The sequence below is a fragment of the Cryptomeria japonica genome, chromosome 11, assembly GCF_030272615.1.
Source record: "Cryptomeria japonica chromosome 11, Sugi_1.0, whole genome shotgun sequence".
Lineage (NCBI taxonomy): Eukaryota > Viridiplantae > Streptophyta > Pinopsida > Cupressales > Cupressaceae > Cryptomeria > Cryptomeria japonica.
This window is the reverse complement of record NC_081415.1, coordinates 374,749,770-374,769,166: the sequence shown is the minus strand read 5'-3', so window position 1 is coordinate 374,769,166 and position 19,397 is coordinate 374,749,770. Positions and strand designations below refer to the sequence as shown.

The 19,397-nt window shown below is 37.6% G+C and overlaps 1 protein-coding gene across 4 annotated transcripts in view; it reads right to left on the bottom strand.

Annotated features, from left to right (window-relative positions):
- LOC131069481 (ultraviolet-B receptor UVR8) overlaps window positions 1–18,038 on the bottom strand; it is a 143,891-nt gene extending 125,853 nt beyond the window's left edge. Inside the window, exons 1-2 of one of the 4 annotated variants that reach the window (XM_058004920.2) lie at window positions 17,665–18,038; window positions 14,461–14,537 (exon numbers count right to left, since the gene is read on the bottom strand). In XM_058004920.2, coding sequence (XP_057860903.1) covers window positions 14,461–14,537; window positions 17,665–17,902 — 315 coding nt within the window. In that variant the 5' untranslated portion in view covers window positions 17,903–18,038. The remainder of the gene's footprint in view (window positions 1–14,460; window positions 14,538–17,664) is intronic. The other 3 variants (XM_058004922.2, XM_058004921.2, XM_058004919.2) reach the window with 3 other exon arrangements.
- Between the last annotated feature and the right edge of the window lie 1,359 nt (window positions 18,039–19,397).

Below are 19,397 nucleotides of genomic sequence, written 5' to 3'. Positions count from 1 at the left end.
GCTCCTAAACCTATATTTGCTGTTCCTCAAATTATATTTTCTTCACCATATTATAGTCATATCTCATTCCTCCATACGAATCGCTGCTCTTTGAATCATAAACTTTGTTTTATGTTGTCTTATAATCTTTTTTGCTGACTTTGATCAATCTAATTTCTTATCTTCTAATCACCTCATTTGAAATATCTACCCTTGATTTTTTTCAAATTTTTCCAGTTACAAACATCACAAGCACCCATTAGGGTTAGAAAATGATAATCAAAATGCTTCTAAAAGGTAACCCTTCCACTTTTTGATCACCAAGAGCCCAGTGTGGGAACATGAAAGAATACAATGATAAGGGGATCGTTAGCTTCCAAAATCAACTGGAAATTACAATACTGGGCGGCAAGCCAGCCCCTTCCACTTGTCCAATGGGTAGTAAAAATTTTAACAACAATTTGGCGGTATGACCAGCCAATCACGATGCCAATGAAACTGAAGTAAATAACAATCACTCAACCACTTATTCAGCGGGAGGACTAAAAATGATAAATACAATCTACTCAACCGCTTATCCAGCAGGAGGACAGCATTACAATAAGAAAGATAGGCCGCAAGGCCAGCCTCTTCCACTTATTCAGTGGGTCTTGTGTTACAATTCTAGAAAGAAATAGTTGTCAGTACTACTAATTAGCTTTACAATATATAGCATGAGATTTCAGAATAAGAACATCGCTATCCATTGCTGCAAATGTTAAGATATGCACTCCAAAAGCACCAATGACTAACCACTCCAAAAAACACACTTCTCACTATCAATTTCAGAATCTGATATGCAAATAGCAAGCTAGAAATACTCATACCGGCAACTAGAAAACTCACAAAATCGCTCACAAGTTTGCCCAAACACAACGGAATGACCCCAAATCAGATGCAAATGAAAGCTAGGAGATAGGCAATTAAGCTAGAACTGACAAAACACATCAAACAAACCCAAAACCATTTTGCACGCATCCCAAGGCAGCTCCAGCATGGTGCAGCTAGGGCAGAAAATTGATTTACAATTATAAAATTAAAGACTCCAAGATAAGAGCTAAAAATTTACGGGAATGATCGCCTAGAGCATAGAGAAATAACGAGCCAATACCCAGAACTGGCAAAAGACCACACAGAGACTTATGAGCAAACCACACCTGCAGCACATTGAAAATCAGCAACCTGGAACTCACACACAGCACTCCAAAATCAAAAAACTTTGAATACAAACTTCGCAATGAATTCCATCTATTCTCCTGAGTGAAGAACAGTCTCAAGTCTCAACTAGTCGCTATCTTTCAAGCGAAAAGCCAAGCATTCAATCTAGGAGGAGACAATCCTCCAAGCATTCAATCAACATTCCAAAAGCACTTTGTTATGATATTCATGGTTAGTCTCAAATGAAGGCTGAGGCACTTATTTATAACCCTCTCCCAAATCGAACATCCTTTTCCCTCCAATGTGGGACTAAACAATGACATTCAAATTCACTTTAATTTGCATTTCATTTCATCCCTTCACCAAGTTGTCCCATTTTGCCTAGACAAGGCACTTTATTAAAATGCAAATAACACATAATGTGAGCACCCAACATATAATTGAGAAAATGACTTTAATATAACAAGCAATCCCTTTAATAAATCGTCCATATTGCCTTAAGTTATAATCCAACTTTAAACAACATTTTCCAACAAATCGACCCCCTTAAGGTAGCAAATATACTTCATAAAAATATCAATAAAGTGTGTTATGACATCCAAGGTAATAAAGTGAATTATTTCATAAAATTAACTTATTTTTAAAGCGTCCATCATGCCTTAAATAATTCACTTATAAAATATTTTTCCTCAACCATGAAGTCGCGCAACATAAGCTCAAACTTGCCAAAATAGCTCCAAAAATGCTGGAAGACCAACTGCTCAAACTGACCTACCGGAAATAGCCATCTAAACTGACCTATTGAAACCCTACTAAAAATAGCATTGCTAAAAAATAGTACTTACTAAAAATAGCATACTGCTAAAAAAAGTAAGTGTGTCCAAATGTATTTTAACCACATTCTGAGCAACACTCACAACTTACTAAAAATAGTAAGTCTGAAAAAGCCTTCAGATTTGTTTGTATGTCACAACATCGTGAGGCTCTCTGAAAACCCAGAAAAACCTAGAAAAATAAGTTGTCCTCGCCGCCACTTACTAAAAATAGTAAGTTCTGAAAAGTCCTCAGATTCAGTTGCATGTCACACCATCGCGAAGCTCTCTAAAAACCTAGAAGGAATCCAAAATCAGAACTGTAAAACTTCAACATGCAAGCCACCAAAAATGCCAAAACATCCTCCTAGAAAATAGGAAACCCTAATTCTACCTCTGACTGACCAACGGATCTCGGAATTGGCCAACAATCCCCAAAACAAACTAGAGCAGAAAAGGGGACATTACATCATTTGTCTAATAAATTGCAGCCATCACATTATTAATGATGTTATTAATATTAGTTTGCTGAGATAAATTAAATTGCAGCCAATATATTAATCGTTGTGATTCATTGTCTTTGTTAGTTTTTAGTGATCAGATTAACAGTATAGAACAGAAAACCAAACTAAAATAAAGCACACACATAACACGCTTATACCCTGGGAAACCCTCCCTCTTGGAGGTGAAAAACCCAGCTACAATATCTCAGATCTTTATTAAACAATAACCAATTGTTTCTTTACAGTTGAGCTTCAACACTTGAAGCTATCAGCAAACTAAACACAGTGAACTTATCTGCAGATGTTGTTGTCACAAAGATGAAGTTCGTTGATGATGTCCACAGCCTTCAATGACAGTTCGTTGACCTTCAAGTGAAGACTGTTGTCAGAAGGGAAGGTTTGCTGCCCTTCAGATGGAGTTCGCTAACCTTCAAGGGTGTTCGTTGTTCCTTCCAACAGTGTTCGATGTGCATCTACAGATGTTCGTTGTTGTATATTGCAGAGATAGTTTCACTAAAAGATGATATGAACAATGATAAGTACTTTGTACTTATAGGCGACTTGACCTTTAATTCTTCAAGTCGGCTAGCATAAATCAAATGTATTAAAGTTGGCGCCCAAAATAGGGTCTGACCCATAATAATTACAAGTTACATATTATAGGGTCAGCCCTATCACATCAACAAGTTACATTGTATCACCCATTTAGGGCCCAGCATGAATCACAAGTTACAATGCCCATTTGGGGCTAGACCCAATTACAAGTTACACAAGTTGAGCGCCCAAAATAGGGCCTACCCTTTAACATTCACAAGCTTCATAATATAACCACATAAGAAGGCCCATCAAACATTTACCAAGTTAGGTCGGCCCAATCAAGGGATACGACCTAGCTATATTTCAACACTCCCTCTTAGCTAGGGAGGATCCCTTGAATGATCAAGTCACATAGAGGCTACCACCATGGCTACTCCCATGGATGAAACACATGATACGTTCACCATAGCTACTCCCAAAGGGTGAATGAACCCTTCATGGAATTTCTTCCATGATACCCACCATACCTACTCGCAAAGGGTGGGACCACCATGCCTACTCGCAGAGGGTGGAATTTCTTCAATGATACCCACCATACCTACTCGTAGAGGGTGGGTTCACCATGCCTACTCGCAGAGGGTGGAACGAGGGCTCTAACCTCAAACTTCTCCCAGAGAAGAATGTAACACCACCATGCCTACTCGTAGAGGGTGGCTCCACCATACCTACTCGCAGAGGGTGGAACGAGGGCTTTCACCTCAAACTTCTCCCATAGAAGAATGCATTAACCCAAGAATGCGGCTTCCTCTTAAGCTGAAAGAAACAGGCTCCCTCTGAGCCTAACAAGCTCCCTCTGAAGCTGAAACATCACACTCCTTCTGAATGTTATAGCCTTCTTTTTCGAGAAAACATCTTCAGCCACCAACTTAGTCTTATGGCAGCAAGCTGCATCTCCATTCTTCAACCTGCATGACTTTCCCACAGGATGTATCAAGCTCATCCACCCTAGAATGCAATCTCCGTCCTAAAAACATTCAAGAGAGGTTACTAATAGTTTAAGACTATCATACATGATTCGCTATCCAATGAATTGATAACAACATGAAAAATTCAAAAAATACTTTTCTTTATAAGTTAGTTTTCAACATAACCATCCACTTAGATCACACCGAATCATATGATGAGTGCTGCGTGGCCTTCGGCCCTTGCCATCACTCAGAATCCATTCTCATCTATAAGCACTTCATAAATATCCTCGCCACAAGAGTGTGAATTTAGTTTGAAGTCTAGACACTGCTCTGATACCATGTTAGTTTTTAATGATCAGATTAACAATATAGAACAGAAAACCAAACTAAAATAAAGCACACACATAACACGCTTATACCTTGGGAAAACCTCCCTCTTGGAGGTGAAAAACCTAGCTACAATATCTCAAATCTTTATTAAACAATAACTAATTGTTTCTTTACAGTTGAGCTTCAACACTTGAAGCTATCAGCAAACCAAACACAGTGAACTTATCTGCAGATGTTGTTGTCACAAAGATGAAGTTTGCTGATGATGTCCACAGCCTTCAATGACAGTTCGTTGACCTTCAAGTGAAGACTGCAGTCAAAAGGGAAGCTTCGTTGCCCTTCAGATGGAGTTCGCTGACCTTCAAGGGTGTTCGTTGTTGCTTCCAACAGTGTTCGTTGTGCATCTACAGATGTTTGTTGTTGTATATTGCAGAGATAGTTTCACTAAAAGATGATGTGAACAATGATAAGTACTTTGTACTTATAGGCGACTTGACCTTTAATTCTTCAAGTCGGCTAGCATAAATCAAGTGTATTAAAGTTGGCGCCCAAAATAGGGTCTTGTTGTGACCTTTTTCACACATCACCCCATTGCAAATGGGGACCCTCTCTTTTCCTGCTTTCTAGGGTTTTTGTTAGTGTCTCGTGGCCTTCAGCTTCATTTTTTGCCAAGCCTTGCTCAGTTTTGAACGGTTCAAGTCTTAGAGATTGAAAGCTAGTTTTTGCAAGCCAAGTGATACCAGAGTCTGGATGCCGTCAAAGTGCCTAGAAAGGCCAAAGGGCGAAGATCGCAATTGATTTGGACAAATTTGGACAAATAGAAAGTTTGCTTTTTTGCTTTTTCCTATTTTTTAGGAAGTTTCATTTTTGGCACTTTTAGCCCAATCCCCGGTATGGCTATTTTTAGAAAGTTTTCCCTATTTTTTAGGGATGTCTGCTTTTTGCTTTTTCGGAATGGGGACCTAGGGTTTGCACTGATACCACTGACCTGCTTCGACCGCGATCCAAAATTTTCAAGTTTTGGCGCAAAAAGCTAAGTTTCTATATTTTAGGGGGTCATGGCACATTCAAAGGATAATCAGCTCGAAAAATCATCCTGATCCTCAAATGTCAAGAAATTTGGCTAAGTCTGGAATGTCATCCTGATCCTGAAATTTGACTAAGTCTGGAAAATTGGAGAATCCTCCAAAAACTAGATTTTGCATTATTAGTCCTAGAGGTCCGAAACCACTCTCAAACATCCTGACAATATATATGAAATATAACTTAAGAGAAAAGACATATTGAAATACCACTTATACTTAAATGTTATATTTCATATATAGTCCGCCTTGAAGAGAGAGCTCTAAACTCCGCCCCATGATGGAGAGGTGCTCAAAGTCCGCCATGTTTGAAGAGGTCTTCCAATGTCCGCCCTCCTTGGTGGAAGCCTAAAACTCCACCTTGGTTGAGGTCTCTCCAAAAGTCCGCCATGTTGAGAGGGAACACCAAAGTCCGCCATGCATGAGGAAGACCTTCAAAGTCCGCCTTGGTTAAGGTCACCCAGAAGTCCGCCCAAGGAGAACACCTTCCAAAACTCCGCCCATGGTGTTGGTCATCCAAAACTCTGCCCAAGGTGCTGCTGAGTGAATGGTCTTGAAACTCCGCCCTATCCTAGCACCTTGGTGGCCAACACTTGAAACTCCGCCCTATCCTACCATGTTGGTGGCCAACCCTCCAAAGTCTGCCATGAAGGAATGCCCTCCAAGGTCCGCCATGTGGGAGCCTTGTCAAAACTCCGCCATGTATAGGTTCAGTTTGGAAGCCCATGAGGAGAGGTCTTAGAAGTCCGCCATGAAGGGGTATAGCCTAAAGCCCGCCATGTAGAGGAGTCTCCAAAGTCCCCCATAGGTCAAGAAGACTAAGGAGAGAGAGCCCAAAACTCCGCCCTCCTTGGTGCCACCTCTAAAGTCCACCCTACCCTAGCAAAATGATGGTGATCTCAGGGAAGTCCGCCCATGTTGGAGAAGTCTTCAAACTCCGCCCAAGATGCTAAGTCATGGAAGAAGAGCCATATGAAAAGTCCGCCCTAAGCCTTCAAGTCTTGATGAAGGGTTATCTAGAAGTCCGCCTTGGCAAGCAACAAGGTAGGAGAGTCTCCAAAGTCCGCCCATGAGGAGAGGCCTTAGAAGTCCGCTCAAGGTAGAGGACTCACCAAAGTCTGCTCAAGGGAGAGTCTCCAAAACTCCGCCCAAGGGAGGCCTTCAAGGAAGCCCGCCATGATAGAAGCCAAGTCTAAACTCCACCCTCCAAGCATATTGGAGCCTTCAAAGTCCGCCTTGGTGGAGGTGACACCAAAGTCCGCCTTGGTGGAAGTAACACCAAAACTCCGCCCTATCCAAGGAGATGATGTGGAGACCTCTAAATCTCCGCCATGCATTGAGAGGTAAAGGAAAGTCCGCCAAAGAAGGTAAGCTTCCAAAAGTCCGTCAAAGCTTGAAGAAGATGAAGGTGAGTCTTCAAAAGTCCACCTAAGCATAAAAGTCAAACAAAATCAACGAAAATACAAGTGATGTCATGAAAATCCTTCAAGATTTCGAACTTAGAGACCAAAATAGCAAGTTCTTTGGAAAAGAATATTTGAAGATTGATAAGGATTTCGAACTTAAATCCAAAATGGAAAGTTTTTAAAAGAGAATATTGGAAGATTAATAAATATTTCGAACTTATAGCCAAATTGGAAACTTTTGGAAGATATTTTCTTCGAATTTGGAAACATGACAACACTTTCCTAAAGAATGAAGTTAAAATTGGAAACATGAGTTGGAAGATTTTAAGGGTTTCCGATTGAGGATTTAACTTTATTTACAAATACTTCGTTGTAAACTTCATGTCTACACCAAGAAGTTAGAAAATATTAAGGAGAGCATAGTAAAATACTTTCAGTTTGGAGTTCATCTAGAGAAAGTTTTGGATATTGTTGGAAGTTGGATAAACTTTTTGACAAAAGTTTCACAGATTTTTGGAGAAAGACAACCAATATACGGAAGAATTATTGAATCTCTCCTGAATTTTTGAGTATTTTTGAGAAATTTCCAGCCTTACTTCCATTTATTCGAAGGTGAAATTAAATTCATGACGCAGATTTATGTATTTTCTGAGTTTTTTTCTAGAGTTTAAGAAATGATTTTTAGTGAATTTGTTCGAATTTTGAAGGGAGGAAAATCATTTTTTTTGGCTAAGTATAAGAAATTTTCGGAGTTATAACACTTGGTGTTGGATTGTGATCACAGTTATCTTGAAGGTTGGAGAATTTACATGTGAAAATCCCATTCTCATGGCTAAGTATGAAAATGAAAGAAAATCTTCTTTAATCCAAGATAGATCTCTAACTAATTTTCCTTTGGTTTTACAGGTCGCAAGAGGAAATAGAAGCGGGATCATCATAGAGATCGCAGCTAGAATATCAAGCCAAACAGAGGATTGAGGACAAGTTCACGAGCAAAGTTCATCCGAGCGTGGAGATCGCCAAAATTTGGCTAAGTATGAGAAAATTCCAATTTCCTCAATTATGATGAAGGCATGGAGAAATTCTTCTCCAAATGTCAGGGTATTGAGAGGGAGGGCATGATCATAGCGAATGCCTGAACAACTTGATCCCATCATTTCATATTTGCAAGGGGTTATCTAGAGCTTTTACCCTCCCCCCGCGCAACATAAATTGGCAGCTGAAGGCAGGATCGTCATAGAAAACACAAATGGAGTTTCAAGCCAAATTCAGAATTGAAGACAGGACCACGAGCAAGGTTCGTCCAAGCATAGAGAGGGCCAAAATTTGGCTAAGTATGAAATACTTCACGAAGGGATTTCTTCTCCAAATTCGAGGCACTTGAAAGAATCTCAAGGTATTAAGAAAGAAAAGTTCTCAGACTTGGTGAAAATATGGAAAAGTTAAATAAACTTCCAACTTCTTTAAGGATTTCATCTCCGGAAGGAATTGAAAAAGACAAGCTCCCAAGCAAAATCAAATGGCGACAAGAAGGAATCAAATTTCCATACATAGACAATTTCTTGACACAAATTGGAGAATTCAAGGAAGACATCCAACACGTTGAGGTGGCGCCTCGTCATCTTTCGACCAATCAGATTGCTCCAAGTCAGCATGTCCAGGTTCAATGGACCTGACTTATCCAGAAGCTTCTAAAAGGGCACACTTCACAATGCAACAACCTTCTATTTTCATCGATGGTTCATATTTAGCAAGAAGGACAAGTGTCCCAAATGTAATTTTCTCATTGGTTGAGGGTAGTTAGTTTTGGGAAACCTTAATTAGGGTTTGTAGCTTTCAATCTGGGCCCTTGATCACTGTTTGATCTCGGCAGTTCATTTATTTTTGAAAACTATATAAGGCTACCTCCTCTCATTTGGAGAGTGTGAGGTTTTTGATGTATTGTTGCTTAAGGTCATTTCCAGATAATATATTGCATGTGCACTGCTTTGTAATCCCTATTGTTTGAATGATTTGCATGGTTTCAATTTCCTCAACACTTAGTTAGAATTAATTTAGATTTGCTTTCATTGTTGTTAATTTGAATGAAGGATTTGATAAGTGTCAATTGATGGTGTATCTCCGCTCATACTTTTGGTAAATGGATGATTTCCATCTTATCGTGCAAAGTTAGTCTGAGCCCGTCCTCTGTGCATCCCAACATCACGATCATAAGCACAACCCATCGAAGATTGCACCGACTTTGTGTAGTTGTCCCTAGTGTGGCGAAGCAAGGTTTGGTTTCTCGAGAGCACCCAGTTGATACCGTCTCCAGAATTCGTAGGATTAGATTAGCCTTCTCAAACCCTATCCCTTTTTCCTTTTCTTTTGAAAGTCTAATTCCCAGAAAATCAAAAAAAAAAAGAAGAGCCTAAAATTGCTATATCCATCTAAGTCCAGCAGTTCAAGACAGTTGTTAAACGTAAGTCCCCCTTGAGATTTTCAGCATACACTACCCAAGAAGCTATTCAACTAAAGTCGCTTGTTCGCACATATAGACCTTGGAATCAGTAGTGATTTTTCAGGAGAGGATAGAATGCCTTCGAGCATCCTATTCTAATGTTTGGTAGATGATAAAACAAACACCAACAGGTCTGACCCATAATAATTACAAGTTACATATTATAGGGTCAGCCCTATCACATCAACAAGTTACATTGTATCACCCATTTAGGGCCCAGCATGAATCACAAGTTACAATGCCCATTTAGGGCCAGACCCAATTACAAGTTACACAATTGAGTGCCCAAAATTGGGCCTGCCCTTTAACATTCACAAGCTTCATAATATAATCACATAAGGAGGCCCATCAAACATTTACCAAGTTAGGTCGGCCCAATCAAGGGATATGAACTAGATATATTTCAATAGTCTAAAGTCGCTGCTCTCTGATAATGAACTTCTAAGAAGTCTCTTCTCTCAATGGTAATGAAAGTCTCTTTTTAATGAAATAATCTTTCCTTTTAATAGTCTTCAACATATCTTTCTTATCACTGCTCTAACAGAATCGCTTCTCATATAATGAATCGGTCAGCATGCCGCATATTAATTGATAACAATCATTGCATATATATGTATATCTTTCTTTGATGCTAAGAGCAATCAACCAGAATAAATAAGTTTATATCTTTAATTTAAACTTCGGAATCTCTTAACAGTGATTTCTTCAATATCAATTACAGTTAATGTAAAATTCTTTGACATCAACTGAAAAAATGAATACCTCTCACAATGGCTCTTACATCAATGACAATATTTCCAACAATCTCAACTGATTGCCCTTGACATCAATGACAATATTTCCAACATTATTTTGGCCAAACAAAGGCCAAATATCTAGGACATATCATATATGCCAAAGGAATTAAGGTTGGCCCTCAAAACATTGAAGACATGAAAAATTGGCCAAAACCAAAAACTCTCAAAAGCCTTCAAGGATTCTTGGCTTTTGCTGGCTATTACAGAAATTTGTCAAAGGCTAAGATCAAATTGACATGTTTAAGAAAATTTCATTTGTGTTGCATTCATGTGGTTAGAAATGGCATAGAAGGATTTCAATTTACTCAAGCATGATATGTGCACTACACCAATACCTGTGCAGCCAAACTTTTGGTAAGAACCCCTATCCTTTCTGCACTTATTTTTTCAGTTTGTGTGGTTTGACATTTTGTCAAACACTTGGCATGTATTCTTCTTAGGACTGATTTCTGAGTTTTCCTTTGTTTCAGAGGTTTTAGTTTGTGCAATGTTTGCTTAGAAAAAGAGTTGAATACAATGACTAATAGATAACAATGACAAGATAATAAAGATAATAATCATAAGCTTATTCTTATTTCAAATCTGATTCAAACTGAAAACAGAAATATCTCCTCAAATTTCAATCCTATTATAATCTGGAAATTTCAAGTTTCTTCTACAACGGTGTGTCCAACTCAAGCACAAGTTCACATACCAGAAGTAGACTCCAAATGAAGGGTTGCAGCTAACAATGCTCAGCCCAGCTGGTAAAAAAACAGTCACTAATACTTTGAACTGCTGCTGGGTTAATCTTTCCTACATCCCTGAAGTTCCCTTTAGTCACGGGTTTTAGCCCCAATGGATGGCAATAGGGATATGGCCTGAAATTCAATGTGTCCTTTAGGCATAATTTGATGACATGAATGGCTGAAGATAATGTCTGAATCTCCTTATGTAGGTCTGATATTTTCTGCCCTTTGTCTGAAGATTATGACAGCTAAAAATAATCCCAAACTCCTCCAAAGAGATGTGTCCAAACCTAGGAATAGGGTGCTGAAACCTTAGGCAGCATAATGTGTCAATGAAGTGCCAAGTAGATCATCAAAATCTTGTGGACAGCAAACTGATGTGTCACTGTAGCAACATTGTTCACGCACTGTTCACAGCACTGTAGCACCCAACAATGTCCAACATGCAGCTCAACGAGTTTGGCATCCAAACTCCTTCACAATATTCAAACCCTAGCAAAATGAATAGTAGATACATAAAAGGTATCTTACAACAGCAGTACCTTCATTTCCAAAAATGTGAAACACAAGCAAGACGCCTAAATGATATCTCCAACTAACAATAGGTTTTCGTCCACTGCCTCCAAGCTCAAAGGTTTCCATCCTCAAACCTGCTGAAAGCCAAAGCTCCCAAACTCTCCAAGAGAAAATAATAAACCAAGCATTTCCATTAATGAGCTCTTAAGAACCTTTTATAACTTTCCTAGGAGAGCTCACACACTTTCTAGCCAATGTGGGATAGAAGAAATACTTTTTCAGTTTTCACCTTAAAATTCATGTCTCCACATTTTAATAAAGGGAACTTTTAATATTTAAATTACTTTCCCTTTTAACTTAAGTTGCCACATCAATAAAGTTAAATATTTTAATTTAACTTTATAACTTAACTTTATTGATAAATAAATTAATAATCGCAAATGATTATTAAAATCTCGACTCAATATCATCAATAACCATTAACAGGATATTATTCATGAACCACTAATGATCCTAACCTAGCCCAACTGACTTACTATAAATACAAAGTAACCCAAAAACACATCAAAACATCTCAGAATCGTAGTTAACTGAAACTGCCTAGGCCAAATATCATCAAGATCCCTTAAGAGTCTTGGTTAGCCTACAGGACCATGGAGAAATAGGCTAACGACAACATCATACAATGTGTGCTAGAAAAGAGGACATTACATATATCTAGGACATATCATATATGCCAAAGGAATTAAGGTTGACCCTCAAAACATTGAAGACGTGAAAAATTGGCCAAAACCAAAAAATCTCAAAAGCCTTCAAGGATTCTTGGCTTTTGCTGGCTATTACAGAAATTTGTCAAAGGCTAGGATCAAATTGCCATGTTTAAGGAAATTCCATTTGTGTTGCATTCATGTGGTCAGAAATGGCATAGAAGGCTTTCAATTTACTTAAGCATGATATGTGCACTACACCAATACATGTGCAGCCAAACTTTTCCAAACCCTTTACCAATGAAAGTGATGCTTGGGCAGTGGCATTGTAGTGGTCTAAATGCAAGAGACACCCTATAAAGTTGTGTATGGCCAAATTCCACCATCCCTTGCTTCCTAATCGCTAGGCAGTTCCAAAGTACAAATTGTTGACTCCATTCTCAACACCCATGAGTTCCTTTCCCAAACTCCCAAAGACAACTTGGCCTCAAATGAAACAGCAAGCGAATCAACACCACTTCAGGCGCAAAATCACTATTGAGGATATGATTATCTTGTGTCCTCAACCATACAAGAAAATGTTACGCAAGCTTATCGGCAGATAAAAGTTGATGCACAAATCATGGACCCTTATAGATACTATAGCAAGGGGAAAAGTGGCCTACATCTTGGATCTCCCTACATCCTCCAAGATAAATCTTGATTCACATGACTATTGTCTAAAGAGGATCCTTGGGCAACATGTTCATATTGTGTCTACACTTCTTGAATTGGATAAACAAGGATCTATCATCCTCGAGCTAGAGGCTATTTTGGACCAATGATCATGCTCTCTATAACCACACCATCACTAAAATTTTGGTTTAGTGGCAGCAAATGTAACTAAAATATGCCACTTAGGAAGCTCTCCATCAACTTCAACAATAGTTTTCCCAATTCAATCTTCGAGATCAAGGCTTTCCAAAGGGTGAGAGCATGGTAGGACCCTCACATCCTAACCATGTGCTAATTTGAGCATTGTAACGGTCAAGGTATCATTATTTAGTTAATATTACATGGCATTGATTGTACCTTGTAGATCACTCTTTGTAGGGACTTTATATTGATATTATAATAAATTAAAGATCATATAGATATAATATTTTGTAATAGAGTTTTGCTCTCAAGGAGATCGCCCAGAGAGATTTGTGATTCTTGTTATCACTATAAGAAAATTTGCAACTATTTTCTAAGCATTGTATTTTTTATTTTTTTGCATGTTATTGTTCTATTTGATATTATTTTGCAGATGAAATCCTAACAATTTTTTTCTCGACTCCCTTCAAGTAGTTAAAACAGCAATTAATGATTTTTTGTTTTTCTTTTACATTCTCAAAAGTGAAAAGAACATGAGTATTGAATTCTGCTTCAATGAAAACTCTTCCATGTAAATATAATTTTCAATTACTCTCCAAAAGTGGGAGATTTTGTATGGAGTCGAGAAAATTAGAATTAATACTAAAATGCTCAGTTTTGTTCTGGGTTACTTTCTTTTGACAGTAAGCAGTATCCGTTGCATTCAATTCATAACCAAGTTGTCATTTTAATTTGATTTGGATATTTAAATTTGTGTATGATTTGGAATCTGGATGAATATCATTAAATGCTCTGTTTACTTTCCAAAAAATCTAAGTTAATTATTAGCGTTCAAGCATGGGCACAGAGTTTCTATGAAGTCAGATTCATTTGACTTTCCCTATCTGAACAGATTCATTTGGCTTTCATTATTTGAACTAATGTTACAGAATGTCGGTTGAATAACGGCATAACCTATTACATCCTTGCACAGATTGTGATTAGCTTGGACTATATCAGGCTGATTGCAATTCTGATTTTGTTATAACTGCAGAAATTGAATGATCCGTGAATGTTACAATTTTCTCATTTACCATTCCTAAAAAATCTTCAAATTAAATATTCACCTCAAGTTTTACTTTATTTTATATTCCCTTCCTTTTATTTCATAGTATATGGATTGATTCAGATTTTGTTAGTTCTCTTGTTTTAGATAACCCATACCTCTAACCAAAAAATGGGAGTATTTTCGTAATCCCTCAATGTTATCCATGAATCTACACCAATCAAAAAAGCTCTCCTTAAGAAACTCTAAGATTCTATAAGTATGCTAAGAAAGACTCAAGATACAAATATTTAAACTGCATAATCAATAGTTCAAATCAAGACAGTTCAATATGGTAATCCACACAACTTTTAACTCCTATCCCTTTCACAAGGGCAATTCAAAACTAAATGCCTTAAATGCAAAGCAATACAAGAGATGAAGGCTACATTGGGCCTAAGAGATAAAGGAAATCAAACTTTGATGATAGACCTCTCTTTACAATGAACGTGCATTTACCTGAGTATATCTTGTTCCAAAAGGTACTCCTAGTTGCCCATAATCATTCAGGCCAGTTGCAAGGACACGCCCTTGTTCTGCTTAAGATTAGAAAAAATGTCAAATGAAGGATCATCGAACCTAGTCTTTGGTAGATAATATAATAGATAAAATGTATACATCAAATGTGTATGAACTTACATATTCATAACTCAAATCAAGAGTCTACAAAATATAAGTGAAATACAATTGAATTTAATTTAGACTAACAATACAACATGTGCATATATTGGAATACTATGTATTCACACCTCCACCTGTCTGATTACATGCGTCCACAGTCAGGTCATGACAATGAGAAGCTCTGATTTGTTTCAAATTCAGAGCAAAATCCAGATTTAGGCTCGTTTCACTATTCTAATGCTAAGTAATGGTAGTGAGTAGAGGAATAGATTATCTAAAGCAGAAGAAAAACAAGGGTGATGATGTTGACCACTTAAGCAATTCTTAGTAAAATAGCACAAATCAAAGGACTTTCAAAACAAGCTTTAAATAAACACGATTAATCTTAGATTCAAGCAGATAGAGGTTCAAGATTGAAATTCCATATTAAATAATATGCTAAGCGCTAGAGTATTCCATGGAACAATATGTTAAATGCTTCAAAATATGCTCGATTGCATTCAACTTCAGAGGTTAACTAGTACCGATGAAAATTGCCAAGGCATAAATAATACAAGAAAGTATTTCAAAAGATATTAACTAAAGAGCCTGAGGCCCTATTTAATTTTACACATATACAAATGCTGATAGTGCACTGAGATCATGCCATGTACTACACTTCACTACAAGCTCACAGTTAACCTTCATAATTCAAAACATTTTTGTGAATAATCTGCTTAATTCCTTGATTATGTGGCACCCAAGTTAATCTAAGGGCCCAAGTCAAGGATGAGAGGCAAACAAAATAAAATAAATGAAAAAAAGATGATGAATCTAAGCCCTCCCTTCAAAGTGACACCCACGATGAGAAGCAAAAATGGAAATAATGTGCTGGAATTACAAATTTATATTATTTTTGAAGATTGAAGTTGCAAATTAGTAATTACTATTATTTTCTAAGGGATGAAGATTGTTATTTTTGAAGCTTCAAGAAGCTACAACTACAAAACTATAAATACATGTCATTTACACAAATTGCAATTATAGTTGAACATAGACTTATGTTGCGGAAATTGTCACTCAAGTTTTAAGTCAATTAATGTCTCTTGTGTGTAATGAATGTGAAGTTGAAGCTTGCTTACGCTGCCAACATTTCCATTTAAATTAAGATTATAGTGTTGTACCCATGCACGGAAGAAATCCATTCATAGAATTTTTATATGAGCTTTGCGATGAATTTACTTTCAAGCTCATTAAGCAATTTTGTGTGTTTCATGGTGTTTGCTTATCCTTCATTCTTGTGTTGTGTTAAAACCAATCAAATTGTGGATGTGATGCTGATGATCTCAAATATTAAATCATCTTGCAGTTTAGTATTGCAAAACTAAACAAACTCATTGGTGAGATAGGAGATTTTCAAGTCTTGTGCTCTAAACTCTAATATTAAAAATAGAGAGATCGGGTTTTCTTTAGTTATTTCATCTTCACTCCAAAGCGCAAAAAATAAAATGTGCAATGTTTATAGTAGCAATTTAAAACACCAACAATATGTACCCAGACGCCACATACAAAACTCCTTTGGGTGGGTTCTTTTCTTGGTTAACAAATGGAACTCAACTTTCTTTTCTTAGTTGTGACTGACCCTCTAGAAAGGTTAGAAGTGTTTAAGTGGAATCTAGAGGCCTTCAAGCATAAAAGGGAATCTGCGGAACTGTAGGATAGAAGCAACCATATTACCACCATATGATTGCAGCATCTATTGCCACATCTATTGTCTTCAGACTTAAGTTGTCCACTTCAGATGAGTTTAATCCAGTGGATACCACTATATCAACGATTGATTGATAGTTTGATCTACTTGACTGCTACCTAAGGGCATGATATCACCTATGCAGTAAGCTTGGTATTTGAGTTCATGTGTCGCCTTAAGGCGAGACACATTGGAGTTAGTATCTGAAAGGAGCATTGTTAATGATCTCCACTTTCAACATACAGAGGCTTGGATAGACAAATTCAAATTGGGCAAGTTGTACAGATGATCAAAAGTCTAATTCAAGTATACCTTTAGTTTTTGTTTTATGGTATTTTCTTAGAAGCCTAATATATTACTTTCTACCGCATAGGCTGAGAATGAAGCCGCCCACATTTACAATTTGCCAAGTAGTATGGTTGAGGCTATTGTGAAAGGATATGTAGAACATACAAAACGGCTCCACTGTGTCGTACTGTGATGACCAGAAAACTATACAAATGAGTAAAAATCTCGTGCTTCACAGCTAGACCAAGCACATTGAAATTCAGCATCACTATATTGGCAACTTGGTTCGCCATGAACTAATTGAGCTTGTCGACTGTCCTATAGAGCATCAAATCACTGATATACTCAGCCCCCTGCTCATGACCAGTTGCAGAACCTTTGAGATCTGCTTCGAGTTCTTCCAAATCTTCGTCATGGGGAGAGAAAAAAAAACCCACATTCGTTTAGCAATTCTCATTGTTCGTTATGGGAAAGACTCAAAGAATAATGAACATTGTTTAATTATAATTTAGTTAATCAGCAATTGGTTGTTAGTTTACAGTTAGATAGATATCAGTTTTGCATTCGATTTTGATTTCTTCCTTATAAATGTACATTTCCTTCCACAAATAAATCAACAAAGTTTTGAGCCTTGTATATTTTTCGTTGAATTAAATTTGCATAGATCATTTGTTTTTGTCTGCTCTATATTCTTTTAAGAACATGAATGATCTCACTGCCTATAAAAACCATAATTCACAAGATGGCATGATTTGCCACAATAGGTGCATATCATCCTCCTCTTATCCCCTCTTTCATTCTTTCGAGGGACCTCCGGAGACACCTATTCCTTCATAGATTTTTTCAATATTGTTGACAAACAACGCTGAAAGACAGAAATTGAGTCTTCTTACCCTGTCAATTTCTTCCCCGGATCATCTAACATCATATTTGAACAGCCTTTGGAACATTGATAGTATATCTCTGGCAGAGTGCATGCCAAGAAAGTGAAATTGGAGATAGATAGAGAGGAAAGGGATACTGACCAGTGAGGAGGAGGGTATGCGCACCGCCACAGGCAATGGAGGAAGGGGAAGAGCAGAGGCTCAGTGTGGGCTCCCATCGCGACTGGAGCGACCCCAACCCCAATCGCCCATAGTCACCGTTGCCCCACAGGGCTGCCCATCTCTTTTTCTTTTCGCCACTGCTACTGCCTATCCCACGCCCCCAACGAACCAACTTGTGGGCCATGTCACGACACCTCACGCTTCCTCTGCTCCCCATTTTCTATTCTTTACTCTCTACCCTCTGAACTGTGTTCCTATAAGCAAAAGCTTGGCCATTACATAGCCTGTTACGACTCGTCAAAGCTAGAAGCTCCTCGTGATCTGTTTGACCACGGAAAGTTAACAAAAGTTGTAGATTTTCAGATTAAGACACATACTACAGAAAACATATTTTAACATAAAATTGACCAATTAATCTTTCTCGTACATTGATAAATAATATTTCAATTTATTAAGGTGTGTATTTAAAGATATAATTATTGTATTATTATAATTATATTAATATAATCAAACATTATTGTATGTTATCTATTATCTTTAATTTATAATTGACTTGATAATAGAGGTTTGATCTCCCAACTAATAATCTTCTTAACAAAGTCTGTAAATGTAATCCTTTTGCAAATACAAATGTAAATATTTAAGGGGTTAAGCTACAAACATATAAACCAACAAAGTTCATATATGCAAGCAAGGTCAATTTAACATTGACATAGAATAGTTCTATAATTGTAAAAATGATGCAAAGCATCCTACATAAGATCTACATATTTGGAAGTGTTCGTCTATGAAATATCTGATAACTCAATGATGAACGGATAGTACTAACCCGGTACTGAGAGGGGGGGGGTGAATCAGTACAGACAAAAATACAGTCCTAAACTGGTTTGACGGCAGACACTTCAAATGACTGGCAAACAGTGACACTGGTTTGAAACAGAGTGCAACCGGTAAAGCTAAGAATGACTGAGACAAGCATTAACCGGTTACTCACTTAGCTTTTCACTTAACTCAAGACTACACTACCATTTCACCCTTATGCATAAACAGGTAATCTATCATCAGATCATAATAACAGCTAGTTCAACATGTTTTATTGAGAGGCATAAAACACAGAAACATCATATGCTTGACAGACAATAGCAAAGCATCACAAGATAAAAGCATCACACATGACACACATTTTTTCACTTGGAAACCCAACTGGAAAAAACTACGGTGGGGATGAATACCCACAAGCTATTTTTGAACTCTTTAGAAGTATGCTCTGTTAGGAGCCTTGTCCAATTAGAGACATTACAATAGGTTCTGCTAGGAACCGATCCTGTTAGGGATCACCCGGTTAAGGGATGGCTAGAATACCCGGTTAAGGGTTAAACCCTATTAAAAGTTACCTTGTTAGAGGATTTCAAGAACTCAATAGTTAAAGGATTTCGAACTCAATAGCTTTGAATTACCCTGTTAAAGGATTTACAGCAAGCCGGTTAAGGCTACCCTGTTAAGGGATTTTCCAATTGTTGAGGTGTTTAGAGATCAACAAGTATTACAATGATTTGGTAACAGCACTCAATGCCAATGCAGATCCGCTCAAGCTCCTCTTCACCTTCTGCACTTACACTTTGCAGGTATCATTTCTCTCCTTTTGGTCTAGCAAGAATCACATATCCCTTCTCTTGGATACACACACACAACTTTTGCCAACAACCTCAGAA